A 17432-nucleotide genomic window follows, 5' to 3' on the forward strand; every position below is an offset into this window, starting at 1 on the left:
TACATGTGCTGATTTTTGAGAGATAATCCAAAAGTGATGTCTGTCTGGCCAATAACAAGTCACATTTGGAAGCTGGTGCTATATAAATGTAGAAACAAACATGAAAGGTGTAAACAGCTTCTTCTTTTTTTACAACAGAACCAATGCCCTGATTAAGTCCTAAAAGTGTTCTTATGCTAACAAACTTTCTAATATCACAAGATGTGGTAGAGCAGCGAGAAACAACTGGCCATGTGCATAATATATTACATGCTGTCACGTTAATGTTGGGAGTCCTTTGTTGATGCGCGTCGTTAAAAGCTTCTTAAGTTGATCTCTATCAGTGCTTGTTTCACTTTTCAAAAGCTACTGTTCTAAGGACGTCAGCCAGGCTGTGAATAATCAGCCTCTCTCCATCTGTCTTTCCTGTCCTCAATCTCTTGTTTTATCCCTTTCTCTCTTTTTCTTTGCTCTCCCCACCGTCTGTTTACTCTTCTCCTACTTTTTCCAGCTGCTTCCTAAGCACTGTGCGAAAACCATCAGCCAGGCCGTGAACAAGAAGAGCAAGAAGGCGACGGGGAAGAAGGGCGAGCCGGAGAGAGAGAAACCAGGGGTGGAGAGCATGAGGAAGAATAGACTACTGGTCACCAAGTTAGTTGAATAGGCAGACTCAGTTTCCCTTCCCCTCTTTCTCTTTTTATCTCCTTCCCTTTCTGTTCTTTGTGTCTCTTTATGCTTTTGTTAAAGGTCCAGTGTGTAACGTGTTTAGTTGTTCATTATCAAAATCTGTGTTGCCCGTTCACAAACGTGTCCTTTTTCATGAATATTTACCACCACCACCATCAATTCCAAGTATTCCTATTGGCTTGAAATTTAACATTTGCATGAACTGAGGTAGACGCTCCATATTCATGCGCCATCTTGAAATATGTTAGCCGGTAAGGGACACACAGGACATACTGCTCTGCTTTTCACGTTTTCGCTGTCACATGATAAACTCACAGGTGCTGCTAATGCTGCTAATGGGTATCGTCGCTTCCCGGCCCCGGCAAGTTTGAAGAAGGAAACATGGAGGACCACACGTATTCAAAATCCTAATTCTAATTCTTCTTCTTTGCCCAGAAAAAGAAAAAAAAAGATATTGAAAAGAGCAAGAGACCGGCGTCATCAGAAAAAAGCGCGAAGGCTACCGTAGCTGTAATACGTACTTTGAACTGCGTGGTGCGAGAGAGCTGATATATGATGTCAACGCTATATGGGAGAAATACCCACACATTGGACCTTTTAATGACTAATTGCTATTGCGTCATGTATTAATAAGAGATGAATAGCCTTGTTTTCTATTGTTGGTTTGACTGAATCCACTTAACGCAATTAAACATCCATCTTTGTTCATGCAGTCGTAGTGATAGCACTGATATATAGCTGTTTATCCTCGTATTAGGGCTGCACGATATGAAGGAAATGTGTGATAACGTTGTTAAATATCACGATAATGATATTGTTTGCAATAAATAAACATATCAAAGTGCACTCAGTTCTGCATTTCTGCTGCTTTGAATTCTGCTAAAAGACAACACATTGCTTGTTGAATTTAAAACAAATGAAATGAAATGATTTCCAACGTTCTTTTATTGAACAAATTCAACATTGAATTGAACACAAAAGGCAGCACTAAAAAAAGTGACAGTTACTGTAAATTTGAAAGCAGGTTTTCTCCTGATATTTTCTGTCAACTAACACAAAAACTCTTTGAGTTTCTGTCGCGTTATGTACGCAGCCTTTCACTGGTTTCTGTTGAACTAGTGGAGGTTTTTACATCGCCGCTTGCATATACTGCCTCCATTTGTGGTATTTTTGTTACGTTGTACTTTATTTTTCAGTTTGTCTCTACTGTATTCCGTTGCTGTAAACACACAGATTATTAAGTTTCATCATATCTTATTGTCTTATCTCATTTTGACCTTGTTGTTTACTCCCCCCCCCCAGTCTGGATAAACTCCACACAGCGTTATCTGAGCTCTGCTTCTCCATCAACTACGTTCCCAACCTGGCGGTCTGGGAGCACACGTTCACACCGAGAGAGTACCTCACCTCGCACCTGGAGATCCGATTTACCAAGTAAGCATAAACAAACGCAGATCAATAAAGCTCTTTTTTCTTTTCTTTCTTTTTTTTTTTATTGATTTTCACAGGAAATGTTACTATAAACTAGGGCTGTCAATCGATTCAAAACTGTAATCTAATTAATTACATACTCTGTGATTAATCAATCGAAATTAATCGCATACATAATTAACGGTGCCTGAACCGATACTTTTTAAAAAGAAAAGAAAAAGAAGGGTACTAAACAACAGTCGGTGACATTAAAGAACGGCTTGTTTATTGCTAAGGCCATATGGTCAAAATTAAATGATTTAATAATAATGTATAACAATAACTTATTTCTCTAGTAAATTGCTGACAAAAAAACAACAACCACCAGATGGGAAAAGGACATTTACAATTACTTCAAATGCACCATGAGGCTGTAGTTTACCAGTTTCATTGAACGCACCGTCTGTGTTGTTTCTCCGACGGCAGCTGCAGATTGTTACATCCCGGTGTTGAATCCTCTACAATAAAACAGTCAAACTTTACACCGTTTAGCGTTAGCTGTCAGCATTTTAACCGTTTTTAATCCAGTTACTAGCTAGCGGTAGGCTAACGTTAGCTGCTGTCGAGTATAGTGTTAACTAGCGTCATGTGCAGCGGTGTTTGTGTTTCAGAGCATCAGAGAGAAGTGCAGACATATCAGTGGCACCAGATTTCGGTAGCCAGGGTTGGCAGGAAGAAGATTTTTACAAGTAAATGTTCCAGTTAATAATCCAGGCAGAACATTCTCATCTCCCTCCTTCATTTTACAGTCCAATGGTGCTAGAACGGTCAAACGTTAATATGGAATGGATTAATCTGCGGGGGGGGTTTTTTAACGCGTTATTTTTCCTCAGATTAATTAATCGAAATTAACACGTTATTTTGACAGCCCTACTATAAACATAAGAGCTTATTTTTTACATTTTCACCCCTACCTCAAGTCCCACACAGAGTTTGCAAGTATAACAGCAGAAATAATTTGTACACTTATGAAATTAGATGAATATGTAGGCCACACATTTGTAAATAAATAAAAGATAAATCCCCTCTCTTGTCGTTAAAGCACAGCAGCAATTGTACACCAACAAGGGATGTGAATCTGTGGCACTATAGATCAATTGAAATTATTAACCTTATACTTATCAATGCAATTACAATCCATTCAGATACATGACACACAGGTTGCCGAGCACTTCCATTTACCTTTTTTAAGGAAATGCAATACAAGACATTCAGCCTTCAATGAAGATAAAAAGCATACATTTCTAGATCATCATAATTACAGACAACCATCATTTAGCCGTGCAAAAGTCAGTAGGTGCTTTATGTTTATTATTTTATTTTATTTTCACTTGTTTTTTACATTTCAATGTTCTTTATACAGCACTTGAGTTGTTTTTGTACAGCACATTGATCAGCTTAAGCTGTTTAAATGTGCCCTAGAAGTAAACTTGACTTACTTACTTTAAACATCTTTTAAAGCAGATGAATTGAGCGTGTTGGATATAAGTGACTGGAAAGGAAATGAGACCCCAATAAGAGGAGACTGTTTAGTTTTTCTTAATGTTAAGAGGAGTGTAGAGACGCGAGTTGCATTTGCGTTGTTCTCAGTCATAGTGTGTCACTGGGCATTCAAACTAGGGCTGCACAATATATCGTTTTTTTATCATCGCAATATCAACTGGCGCAATAAACACATTATGCCTTTTATATTCAATATTTAATTTGTTTGATTAAAGAATGTTGGAAATGATTTCCTTTCATTTGTTTTAAAATTCAACAAGCAATTTGTTGTATTTGAGCAGAATACTGAAAGCAGCAGAACTGAGTACACTTTAATATCTGTTTTTTTTTTCCGCAAGTTATATCGTCATCGTGATATTCAACAATGATCGATATCTTATATTTTCCTCATATCGTGCAACCATAATTCAAATACAATGTATCCTCTGCAGGTTGTTAGTACTGGAGCTTGTGAGGTTTTAAATGTGCTTTTACTAAATTGACTTCCATCTTTTTTCTATATATATATATATATATAATTTTTTCAAAACCCCGACTGTCTTAACTCCCTCTGTCTCTAGGTCTATAGTGGGGATGACTATGTACAACCAGGCTACTCAGGAGATAGCCAAGCCCAGCGAGCTGCTGACCAGCGTCCGGGCCTACATGACGGTGCTTCAATCCATAGAGAACTACGTCACCATCGACATCACGCGGGTCTTTAACAACGTCCTGCTGCAGCAGACGCAGCACCTGGACAGCCACGGGGAACCCACCATCACCAGTCTCTACACAAACTGGTACGTTGGCTCGAGCCCTGTGTAGAGCTGTAACACTTCCAAATGTTGCTGTACAATTTTAATTTTATTTGACCTCTATTTAACCAGGTAGGCCGATTGAGAACAAATTCTCATTTGCAGCGGCGACCTGGCCAAGATAAAAGCATACACGTGCAAAACAACATAAAGATACACATTAAATAGGCGAAATATAAACATACAAAATACAATAAAGAATCTACCAGAAGATACAGAACTAAAATAGATCAGTAAACAGTTAGTGCTATGTAATGTCTAAGTAGTATGGCAGTCAAAAAACAATACAATAGTCCAGGTAAAAATACTATATACTATAATACTACTATACTATAGTGTAGTACAGAGTCTGTGTACAATTTGTGCAGATGGAATAGTGCAAAAGAGCATGAAACAAACATGACAAAATTGCAGGGGAGAATGTGCCACTATGCAATGGAGCATAAGAGACAATAAAGTGACAGTGTGTAATACTGCATGAATGGTGGAAGAGAGTTAACACGAGCAGTGATTGGACAAGAGCTCAGACAGCAGTACTTTAAAGTGCTCATATTATGCTCATTTTCAGGTTCATAATTGTATTTAGAGGTTGTACCAGAATAGGTTTACATGGTCTAACTTTCAAAAAAAACCATATTTTTGTTGTACTGCACATTGCTGCAGCTCCTCTTTTCACCCTGTGTGTTGAGCTCTCTGTTTTAGCTACAGAGTGAGACCTCTCACTTCTGTTCCATCTTTGTTGGGAGTCGCACATGTGCAGTAGCTAGGTAAGGACTACTAGCCAGTCAGAAGCAGAGTATGAGGGCGTGCCACGCTAGCAGCTAGGCGAGCATTATAACGTGTGTTCCAAAGTGACCACGTTTGTCTCTGAAGTAAAGGCTGGACTACAATAGAGCTGTTTGGAGCAGTTTGTGAACAGTGTTTTCTGTTGGAGATGGTAAGTCCCTTTGGGGTGAATTTTTTTTTTTTTTTTTTACTTTGTAAACCTATAACGTGCACAAAACGATATATAACACAATAAAGCAAAGGGAAAATGCCAAAAAGCATAATATGAGCACTTTAAAGGCAGCGAGTGGGATAAGTGTTTCCAGTTTTTAAGGTTTTTTGTAATTCATTCCAGTTGTTGGCAGCTGAAAACTGTCGCAGAAATAATTATTAGTAATATAATTGTCTCTTTCAGTCAATTTAAAATAGTTTTATATATATAACATATTTGTTACTTTTTCAAACAAAAGTTTTAAATGAATCCCAGGATACATCTGTTGGTTCTATCACTGTTATGTGACCCAGATAATGTAACGTTTTGCCCAACGAGGCGTTTTATGAAGCGGCCAAAAACAGTCACTATTGGTAAAACTACAGGGCAAAATAGTCATCACTGCTTCTTTACTTACGTTTTTTTTTAAATGTATTCCCCCTGGTCATTTTTGGTTGCATGTATAGGGACAACTATAGTAATAGTATAAAAATTAGGGCTGTCAAACGATACATTTTTTCTTAATCGCGATTAATCGCTGAATTTCTATAGTTAATCGCGATCAATCGCATGTCTTGTCACTTGATTAAAATTCTATTATTTTGCATTTCAGAACCGTTTTTAAGTACATATTAACAGTGTATCTTGATTGGGAATCAAGTGAATGCAAAGAAAGTTACTTTATGAACTTGATTTTAAGATTTGTAATTATTTATTTACTGCAAACTGTGAATCTGTCATTATTGCACAGTTCCTCCAAGTACCTCACTAAAAAACTAAAACTCCCTGTCCTTACCAGAGTCAATATAGTGTTTAGTAACTCCTAAATAATGTTGATTACTCACTGACGTCCAGTGATCACCGGTTAATCAGACAGCGTTTGCAGCACCTTGCAGCAGTTCCACTGTGGCTGCTTTCTCTGCGTCATACAGGCTGTGTGTGTGTGGGGGGGGCTGCTGTCCCCTCGACGGCAATGAGACGGGTCAGAACACGCCAACCGTAGTACGTCTTTAAGACCCGAGTCCTCTACGATGCTGACAGGTCTGCAGTTAGTTGCCACCCGTTTCGCAAGAGCTGTAGTCATTTTTGGGGATTTGGTTTCATCCACAGGTCGGCAAGTAGCACTCTAGCATGCTAGCGGGTAGCATCACGTTAACTTCCTACTATGCTTAGCTCGTAGGTGGTAGCTCAAGCTTGACGTGCTTCGGTGATATTTTAATTCGGCTTTACACAACGTGCATATGGTTTTGACTTGTCTACTGAGCCCTCCGGGAGTTTTGGAAAATAAAAAGCTCCATTCAGAGTTATTGCTGCTGTCTCTCTCCATCATGCCTGCAGCCTGCAGCAGCAGGATGTGATACGAGGAAGTGGCAGCTTGATGATAAGTAACGGTGCTGCAAAGGGTCAAAATAGTAGCCTGTTAGGCACGACGCAACGCCGAGTGAAGTGTAAAATAAATGAATAAATGCCGGCATCGCGTCGGCCCTTAATCACATCGCGATTAACGCGTTAACGCTGACAGCCCTAATAAAAATGTATAGTCCTCTGAAGAAAAGGCTCAACAGTTTGACCAATAATCACTTAATAATTATAATTACTATAATAATAATTGATAATTACAATTTTACATATCTAAACAAAATCAATATTTCCCATCAAAAGTCATAGCCCTTAGGACCTAAGCTAATGTCAGCAATTAATTGTGGTTAAACAAAGACACCATGCTTATGTTAAAATATTATGATTAGACAATTATGTAATTATTTATTATTACTGTGCCCTGTGTGTTTGAGAATAAGCAGCAAAAGTATCTTTTATAAACATTATCATCGGAATGATGAAATATCACAGTTAAGAGGAATGGATAAAGTAAGTGCCCTTTCATAAAAATATACATGGAATTATGCATTGTGTTTGTACAGGCTGCACCAGTATAGTATATAATCTGATGCTCAAACAATAATTCCGTGGAGTCTGTGTCTACAGATTCCAGTTGTTAGAAACTATATTCATCACAACTAATAAAACAAATTCCTCTCATTTTTAGTGCTCTACAGAAGGAGATAATTTTTTTTTATTTGACAGCACGAACAGCTAACTACCAGACTTTGACTATTTGGGCACAGAAACTTTAAGAATTGTGTTTTTGCGTTTGCCGTTAAAGTTCATGACCCTTTGTTTTTTGGACATTGTTTTCTGTGTGATTTGGGGGGGAAAGTTCAGGAGAATAAGTTACAGGGCTTACACCTTTCAGTATCACCATATTTAAAAACAAACAAACAGACTCCCTGGGGCACCTGGATCGCTCACCTGGTAGAGCGTGCCCCATGTACAAAGGCTCAGTCCTTGTCGCAGCGGCCGCAGGTTCGACTCTGACCTGCGGCCCTTTGCTGCATGTCATTTCTTCTCTCTCTCTCTCCCCCTCCCCTTTCACGTCTTCAGCTGTCCTATATAATAAAGGCCTAACAAATACCCCCCCAAAAAAAGGCTCTATGGTCCCATACATATGGCGTTTTATTTTCAGTTTGTCTCTCCTGTATTCTTTTGCTGTAAACACACAGATTATAAAAAAGTTTCATCATATCTTATTATCTCATTTATTATCTTATTTTGACCTTGTTGTTTACTCCCCCCGGAGCACCTGAAAAATGAAAGCATATCTGTGCAAACAGACTTTGACAGAGGCCGAACAGAAGACAGCAAAAATGGTTATAAAAAGTTCGAAAAACTTGTAACCCTGTGCCGCATTATCCAAGTGTCTTGCATTTCGCTAAACAAAGCACTTTCTGGATTGTGCACAACAAATTCCTTCACTTCGTTTGGATTTCCATGAGCCCACGATTTGATACAAGATACTTTTCAAGATTTTCAGATCGTTTTGATAGCGTTTCTTACTTCTTTCGTTCGGCCTCATTCGAAGGCTGTTTGCACTGATATGCAACATTCGATAGAAAACATTTTCTGGGACCATAGAGAGCCTAGGGAGGTGAGTACTTTATGCAATTGATATTGTTTTTGGATGAACTATTCCTTTAAGCAGCCATGTACTGAGATTAGTGTTCTGGTGATGGGATTTTGCTGGGTGTGGCTCAGTGGTAGAGCGGTCGCCTGCCAATCGGAAGGTTGGTGGTTCGATCCCTGGCCCTACAGTCCCATGTCGAAGTGTCCTTGGGCAAGACACTTAACCCCGAGTTGCCTCGGAGTGTAAATGTGTGTGAGTGTTTATCTGATCTGATGAGCAGGTGGCACCTTGTACGGCAGCCTCAGCGTGTGAATGGTTCCTGTACTATGTATGCTTTGAGAAGTCGTTAAGACTAGAAAAGCGCCTTATAAATACAGTCCATTTACAGATGGATTCAAATCCCATTAAGCAACATAATTGTGGATTTGGGGTCGTAAAATTCAGAAAAGGTGACGTTCCTAATGTGTGTGCAGGTATCTGGAGACGTTGCTCCGTCAGGTCAGCAACGGACACATCGCCTACTTCCCCGCCATGAAGGCCTTCGTCAACCTGCCCACAGAAAACGAACTGACTTTCAACGCTGAGGAATACTCTGACATCTCTGGTACAAACCTGCACACAAACTGTCCTATGTGTCCACTTAATAATGCTGGTGACAGTTTTTTGGATTCTCTGCTTAAAAAAAAGAATCTGTCGTGTTTTTAGTCTCTTTTTGTTTAAATTATTTGTGTGTTTTCACAGAGATGCGTTCACTGTCTGAGCTGTTGGGGCCGTACGGTATGAAGTTCCTCAGTGAGAGTCTGATGTGGCACATCTCATCACAGGTCGCTGAGCTGAAGGTATATATATATATATATATATATATATCACAGACATATACAAAATAAAACTAGACACAGGAACTGCTTTCTAGACTTTGGTGATGGTGAAAATTAGGAATTTTGTGTTAGGGTTAAATGCCGATAACTGCTGAGCTATTCATCAATATGTGTGCCATTGATGAGCTACAGTGCAATGCAATTAGAACGCATTATAACTGAATAAATAATCAACAAATGAGAGCTCTAAAATGATGAATAACGGCCTAAACACTAAGCTGAAAACCTACAGGGGGAAAAAAAAAAGAATAGAAAGACAAAGGATAATCCTACTGTATAAACGTGAAGTCATGAATATATTTTTTAATTCAGTGCTAACTGTTTCGTGTTTGCCTCCATCTAGAAACTGGTGGTAGAAAACATGGAGGTGTTGACCCAGATGAGAACCAGCTTTGACAAACCAGAGCACATGGCGGCCCTCTTCAAGAAACTCACCTGTAAAAAGACACACACACACACACACACACACACACACACACACACGTGTGCGCGCACGACTGCTATGTTATGATATACTCCTAACTTGATGCCAAATATCTTTTGAATGCCTGGTACGGAGATCTTGTGTGTTTGACAGCTAGTGTTAACTTGGCTGGCGGCCTGCTGTGCTGACTTGTTTCATGTCTGTGTAAAGCCTTTCAGTGTTGATTTGAGAAACCATGTGTGTATTTTCTTGTATTGTTAAAGCAACACCATGTCAATTTTCAATAATGTAATGTAATGGACAATTCCGCTTCCAACCTGTAGGGGGACCGAAGCGGGAAAAGTTGCATAGTGTTGCTTTAAAGGTCCCATGACATGCTGCTCTTTGGATGCTTTTATATAGGCCTTAGTGGTCCCCTAATACTGTATCTGAAGTCTCTTTTATATAGGCCTTAGTGGTCCCCTAATACTGTATCTGAAGTCTCTTTTATATAGGCCTTAGTGGTCCCCTAATACTGTATCTGAAGTCTCTTTTATATAGGCCTTAGTGGTCCCCTAATACTGTATCTGAAGTCTCTTTTATATAGGCCTTAGTGGTCCCCCTAATACTGTATCTGAAGTCTCTTTTATATAGGCCTTAGTGGTCCCCTAATACTGTATCTGAAGTCTCTTTTATATAGGCCTTAGTGGTCCCCTAATACTGTATCTGAAGTCTCTTTTATATAGACCTTAGTGGTCCCCTAATACTGTATCTGAAGTCTCTTTTATATAGACCTTAGTGGTCCCTCTAATACTGTATCTGAAGTCTCTTTTATATAGGCCTTAGTGGTCCCCTAATACTGTATCTGAAGTCTCTTTTATATAGGCCTTAGTGGTCCCCTAATACTGTATCTGAAGTCTCTTTTATATAGACCTTAGTGGTCCCCCTAATACTGTATCTGAAGTCTCTTTTATATAGACCTTAGTGGTCCCCTAATACTGTATCTGAAGTCTCTTTTATATAGGCCTTAGTGGTCCCCTAATACTGTATCTGAAGTCTCTTTTATATAGGCCTTAGTGGTCCCCTAATACTGTATATGAAGTCTCTTTCCCGAAATTCAGCCTTGGTGCAGAATTACAGCCACTAGAGCCAGTCCCACAATGAGCTTTCCTTAGTATGTGCCATTTCTGTGTCTGTAGCTTTAAATGCTATAGAGAAGGAGAGAGGGGGGGCAAGGTGGAGGGTGGGGGTGTGGCCTTGACCAACTGCCACTTTGCTTGTTTGCAAGCCATGATGTCTCTCTCTTTTTCATGGACTGGCCAAATTCTCTGGGCGGGCAAAGCAGAGAAAGGGGAGGTAACCTTTCCCCTTATGACCTCATAAGGAGGAGATTCCAGATCGGCCCATCTGAGCTTTCATTTTCTCAAAGGCAGAGCAGGATACCCAGGGCTCGGTTTACACCTATCACCATTTCTAGCCACTGGGGGACCATAGGCAGGCTGGGGGAACTCATATTAATGTTAGTGAGAATGTGAAAGTGATAAGTAATAAGTGAAAATGTCATGCCATGGGACCTTTTTAAAGCTTTGTTAAAGGGGAATTATGCAGTTTTTTAGCTTAATTTACCTTAACTGAACAGTCATTGGAATGGTTATATGACACTTTCGAGTTGAATGGTGGTCGTCTCGCTCCCCCCTATCGCCTGTGAGCTGAAAAACCACCCTTGCAACTTTTGGCCGGCGAGTCGCCGGCCTCAGCATCAGGAAGTATCGTGTGATATCAGGTCTCGCGATGTAACTAATTGCTTCACGGCACTGCACACATACACCTATTCAGGAACCGGCTAACAAGGTAGCGATGGAGTTTGGCTGAGCCGGCAAAAAAGAAGCAGAAAGCTAGGAAAGCATTGTCGGAGGAACAGAGAAAGAGGAAACAGCAGACTGACCGAGCGAGGAGTCAGACACGAGTAAACATAGGAGCTGACAAATATCTGTTCCGAACGGAAAAGAAATGGCCAAAACTGCATAACGCCCCTTTAACACTTGCTGTAAACTCGTAATAATAGTGGCTAAGACAATACGGATGCAAGAAGTAGGCCAAACACAAAAAAAACTTAATTTGCTTGCAAATGATAGCAGCAAATTATATTTTCCTCAACTGGTGAACTACTGAATTACTATTGATTAGTGGGATATATACGTTTGTGTACTGATTTACTCACCAATTTGTCAGACTGACAATTGATGCTTGATTTACACGTTTTCTTTCTGTTTTTGTGTGTTTGTAGCTGTGGACAGTGTGTTGAAGAGAATGACCATCATTGGTGTCATCTTGTCCTTCCGCTCCCTGGCTCAGGAGGCTCTGAGAGATGTAAGACACGCACGCACGCCACGACACACACACGCGCACGCACGTGCACACACACACACACACACACACACACACACGCACATATTATTGTGCCAATCAGAAAAATAAAATTTGTTCTAATTTTTTTAACCTTTAGTTCGGACTGACTTCTTACAAATGAACCAAGAGGAATAAACATGAAGTCATACAGACTGACAGTTAACTCATTGATTGGGCAGTTTTGGTGATGTCATCCTGTATCATCAGTGTGTCATCAGGACCCACGAGGGGAAATCAAATTCTGATGACTGTCAGCAGGTCATGCAGCACTTTAATGCTTCTAATGTGTACTATGTTCTCTGGTGTCACAAAGAACTCATGAAGAAATAACTGTTTCTAAGCATGATCAGTTTATTAGACTGCAAATCGACCAAATGTTATGAATAATGAATAACGGCTAGACGCAGGATGAAAAAGAGGCGTCTTGTACGGGAATATTCTGGGAGGTATTACCGTGTGATCGCTATGTCAGACACTTTTTAACGGACTAAATGAGCCGCCAAAGTACACAGTGGTATACAAGTACAGCAGATAGTTTTAACTGCTTTTGACTGTCTGGTTGATCATCAAAAACTGCTATACAATAAAAAAAATGCTTATATATATTTGATTTTAAGATCGCATCTGCAACAATTCCCGATCAGTTGATGGATATTTTAGTAGTTTAGCTGTTGTAATCATACTAAAATCACGTATCTACTATTAGAATATACTGTTAGGTCCGTTTGCTTTCCCACCACACCAGAAGTGACCCTCCACTTAGACCCCTTTCCCACCCAAATTGGCGTGTCTGTGCATGTTTTTTTTTAAACACGGGAGAACCCACTAAAAATAGGAGAGACTCTCTCTCACACACACACACACACACACACACACACACACACAGAGAGAGAGTAAAGATTAGAAAACCGCATGGAGGCCAGTGAAAATGTTACGATGGTTACTTCTTTTTTATATCCTTTGCCTATTTAGTCTGTCTTCTAAACTCGGTACTGACTAATTTGGAGCGATGTCTGAGCGCTGCTTGCACAGAGACGGACGGACAAGAAAATTAGCGTGTCCATGCGGGCGTCATGGTTCCAACACTGCTGATCGGAGCTGGAGCCGATTGATACCCGTGACTACTGCAGAGTCATTTTGTCCTGGGAAGGAATGCTGATTGTAACCTTTCCCACTGAAGACAAAAGCCAGACGTTAGTAGGTGTTAGTGGGTTTTTGACCGGTGGGAAAGGGGTATTAGAAAGACCCTCCTTTTCAAAAGGTATTTTTTTGGTTTGCCCCAGCTGTCAATCGAGACAGCTTTCACATTAGCCCAAACAGACCACACTAGGGTTGATTTTAACTGAACCAAGCATATTTTTTGCATACTTTTTGCATCACTTTCTTACCCGACTGTCTCTGTCTCGCTCTCTCCAGGTGTTATCCTGTCATATTCCTTTCCTGGTCAGTTCAGTGGAGGATTTCAAGGACCACATTCCCAGAGAGACGGACATGAAGGTGAAACACACTTCCTGACACCTAAAAATAAAATAACCTCTTAACCTGATGTCAGTGTTAACTTACAGTATGTTGTCCCTCCTCATGTGTATGCATGAATCTTGGTCTGATTCCAGGTGGCCATGAATGTCTACGAGCTGTCATCAGCAGCAGGTTTACCCTGTGAGATTGACCCGGCCCTGGTGGTGGCTCTGTCCTCACAGAAAAGTGGTGAGACACAAACGCACGCATGCAAACTGAATCCAGCTTCCACAGATTGTGTGTGTGTGTGTGTGTGTGTGTCTTTGTCTGTGTGTGTCTGTCTGTGTGTATGTGTGTCTCTCTGTGTGTGTGTGTGTGTGTCTGTGTGTGTGTGTGTGTGTGTGTGTGTGTGGCCCCTTCATTGTTTGTTTGTTTATTAAAAGGATCCCCATTAGCTGATGCCATAGCAGTCAGCTACTCTTCCTGGGGTCCACACTAACACACAATACATACACATTACATCACAGCCAACCCATTACAAGAATATAGACTTATCAGACATGCACATTATTCGGACGGCAGTAATATGTCTCAATTAGCGAACTGGGCACGACGGCAATCTTACCGGGTCGGACCTCGTAACATTTCCGTCACTTCCAACGCGGCTCAAGTCTGAATTGAATGCCGTCAGATTAACGTAAAGGCTGCAGAGGCACAAGTTACAACATTCAGAGAGGAAGATTTAATGCACGTCTTGTACCGCCTGTACACATTTATCTCAATTATCATCTCTTATACACAAAATGATTTTGATAAAATGGGAAACCCTGTGAAAGAGCCAATTGTTGAGGCATTGAGGAGATCAATCTTCCAATGTTCATACGCGACAACTGCGTGGGTGAATAAATAAATATCCAGCTTTACTTACAGCATGTCAGCGAAACGCAAGTCTCAACTTAACGTCCTGTCATTCAATGCTTGCTTACTGTCAGGATTATTTTTTTTAATTTACCGCTGTTCTCGCTATCTCCCCTCTCTGCCCGTTCTGTAAATGTGCTGTCTTGTCTGAATAAAGCCGCAGGGAACATTAAAGTCACCTAATGTCTGAAAGACAAAAAGCCATCACTTAAACAGATCGATGACGTCGGTAATGTCTAAAATAAAGAGAGCTTGTGTCTGTGCAGAGAACATCAGCCCAGAGGAGGAGTATAAGATCGCCTGTCTGCTCATGGTGTTTGTGGCGGTTTCCTTGCCAACGCTGGCCAGCAACGTGATGTCACAGTACAGCCCCGCCATAGAAGGTAGGACGCCACTTGTATTGTTTCTGGTATTCACTGATTCTCTTTTTCAGAACAAAAATTGTAGTACACGGTTGAACTACAGTGTGTTTGTGCTACCAAAGTTAGTTTAATTGTTTTTTTTTCTTCCCCCATTTCCCACTTATTTTAACCGGTATAACGTTTTTTTTTTTTTTTTTTTTTTGTTTCTTAAATAATGAAAATATCAAGCCATAATTTTTGGCATAGAACGAGTTCTGAGCCTGAAAGCAGTGCAGGAGAAAATACTACACATTGTAGGAAACCTAATTTACTGCATCAATGGCAAGAGCCTGTTTTGCATGCAAATAAGACCAACCTTGTGCCCTCAGATTGATTCATTGTTGTGCACCTTATTTTTTTTTTTTTTTTTAGCCTTATCATCTTCAATACGTATTCTATTCGTATTTGTTGCATGTATTTTAGAAAAACGAGTTATTCAGTTACATAAACCTGATATTAGGGGCAATAGAGACACACTGTTGTAGTTAAATGAGGCTTTTGATACGGTATCAAAGAGATGCGTCACTCAAGGAGGAATTATCAAGACATTGCCTCTTAACAACCTTGAAATGAGAGGTGCCATTGTTAATAAGGGTCATTTGAAAGGGATAATGAGTTGTAATCGGCTCCACCATTGTTGGTATGCAGACTGCATATTGGCCAGCAATTGTTTTTCCGACAGCACATCGAGAAACGCCTCACCAACCCTTTTTGTGGACCTACAATTACATGCTTTATATTCACATACTCGTAATGCATCTCACATACACACATAATGGCACGAAATACAAAAAAATAAATCCATAATTTTCCCCACAGTGCTGGTAGTTCCAGGTTTTGTATTCTGGAGAATCTCTCTGCTGTGGAAGCGGAAATTAAACCGGAGTTGATTTTGAAATACAGATGATGTCTTCTTGTTCTCTCACTAACAGTGTGTGTTTGCTGCCCCCTACAGGCCACTGTAACAACATCCACTGCCTGGCCAAAGCCATCAACCAGATCGCTGCTGCTCTCTTCACCATCCACAAGGGGAGCATAGAGGACCGCCTGAAAGAGTTCCTGGCTGTAAGATGAAAAAGATTTCCGTTTTTAACATTTTGTCACTAAAATATGTTATTTTTACATCCTACTCCCCTCATACATCCACAGGACATAAGGCTGTCACGTTAAGCTGCTAGCTGAAATTTAACAGTAAAAATGTTAAAGGAGCACGCCGACTTATTGGGACTTTGTCTTATTCCCCGTATCCCCCAGAGTTAGATAAGTCCATACATACCCTTCTCATCTCCGTGCGCGTTGTAACTCTGTCTGACGCACCCACTGCTATCCTAGCTTAGCACAGATCCTGGAGGTAACCGGCTCCAACTAGCCTACTGCTCCCAATAAGTGACAAAATAACGCCAACATGTTCCTATTTACATGTTGTGATTTGTAGAGTCACAGCGTGTACAGATAACAAGGTCACATGAGACACAGCCATCTTCTAACCGTATATAAACTGGGAACTATATTCTCAGAAAGGCGAAGCACTGCTACTTCTGCTACTTGGGCGGAGTGATTTGCTCGCAGCTCCTGAGAAGCCCGTGGTGAGGAGCAGAGAGTTCGCCTGGAGTTCGCTCAGAGTTGGAGTAATAATCATTCCGCCCAAGGTACCAGGGGCCTGAATCTGTGGCAGATGAGTTTTAAAATCCACCAGCCACACAGGACTTTTTCAGCCAGTTTTTGTTTTGCCTTATAAAGGTGACATACAGGAAATGCACGAGCATCGTTCTTGAACTTGTTAAGAATAGACATTTCAGTGCTGTCAACTTATTATGAAATCAATATAATCAGTTACTCTTTTTATGTGCCGCCACCGTATTGAGCTCAAATCCAAGGAAATGGTGGACTTGGTTGAAATGTGACAGAACAATAGTGACAAAAAAACAACTAATGGAATCCTTTAATTCTCATTGGCTACCCGCCAACGTGCCAGATAGATGGCAACATTCACCCGCACTTGTCGCGTGGTCGGGTGTTAATTTCAGGCCCTGCATGGGACACATGGATCAGAGGACACGAAGGCGTTCATTTGAAAAACAAACAAAAAATAAAACGCAGCAAAAAAAAACCAAAAGCCAGGATGTTGCAGAGGCACTGCTTCTCCATTCATTTTGTAATCTTGTCACATCCTCTTTAATGCATTTACGTAAAGGTAATTAATGGAAACACGCACTGATTAACATTTTATTTTGCTGAAATTGTAGAAATTCACCTCAAACTTATATGGAGAAGCAATATTTTCTCTATGAAAATCGATCTCTCTAACATGTCTGTCTGTGTGCGTAGCTGGCCTCATCCAGCCTGTTGAAGATCGGCCAGGAAACGGACAAGATGACGACGCGTAACAGAGAATCTGTCTACCTCCTGCTGGACATGGTGAGAGAGAAGGACTGAGGGGGCTTTCACGCCTGGAGTTTGGTTCATTTGGTTCGAAGCGAGGGAGAAATTATACATTATCACTTACTCAGGTCCAGTTTGTTTTCACCCTGGCTTTTTACCCACGTGGGAAAACGTGACGAACAACAGTTTATGCAGCAATTAAATGATTGTAA

The 17432-nt window shown here is 40.5% G+C and overlaps 1 protein-coding gene across 4 annotated transcripts in view; it reads left to right on the forward strand.

Annotated features, from left to right (window-relative positions):
- nckap1 (NCK-associated protein 1) overlaps positions 1-17432 on the forward strand; it is a 47238-nt gene that overhangs the window by 26381 nt on the left and 3425 nt on the right. For all 4 annotated transcript variants that reach the window (XM_078273245.1, XM_078273246.1, XM_078273247.1 and 1 more), the window contains 12 exons: positions 491-630; positions 1969-2100; positions 4200-4418; positions 8845-8975; positions 9113-9210; positions 9593-9686; positions 11940-12022; positions 13478-13558; positions 13675-13768; positions 14704-14820; positions 15794-15903; positions 17167-17256. In XM_078273245.1, the coding sequence (XP_078129371.1) occupies positions 491-630; positions 1969-2100; positions 4200-4418; positions 8845-8975; positions 9113-9210; positions 9593-9686; positions 11940-12022; positions 13478-13558; positions 13675-13768; positions 14704-14820; positions 15794-15903; positions 17167-17256 (1389 nt within the window). The remainder of the gene's footprint in view (positions 1-490; positions 631-1968; positions 2101-4199; positions 4419-8844; positions 8976-9112; positions 9211-9592; positions 9687-11939; positions 12023-13477; positions 13559-13674; positions 13769-14703; positions 14821-15793; positions 15904-17166; positions 17257-17432) is intronic.

This window comes from Sander vitreus, chromosome 17, assembly GCF_031162955.1.
Source record: "Sander vitreus isolate 19-12246 chromosome 17, sanVit1, whole genome shotgun sequence".
NCBI lineage: Eukaryota > Metazoa > Chordata > Actinopteri > Perciformes > Percidae > Sander > Sander vitreus.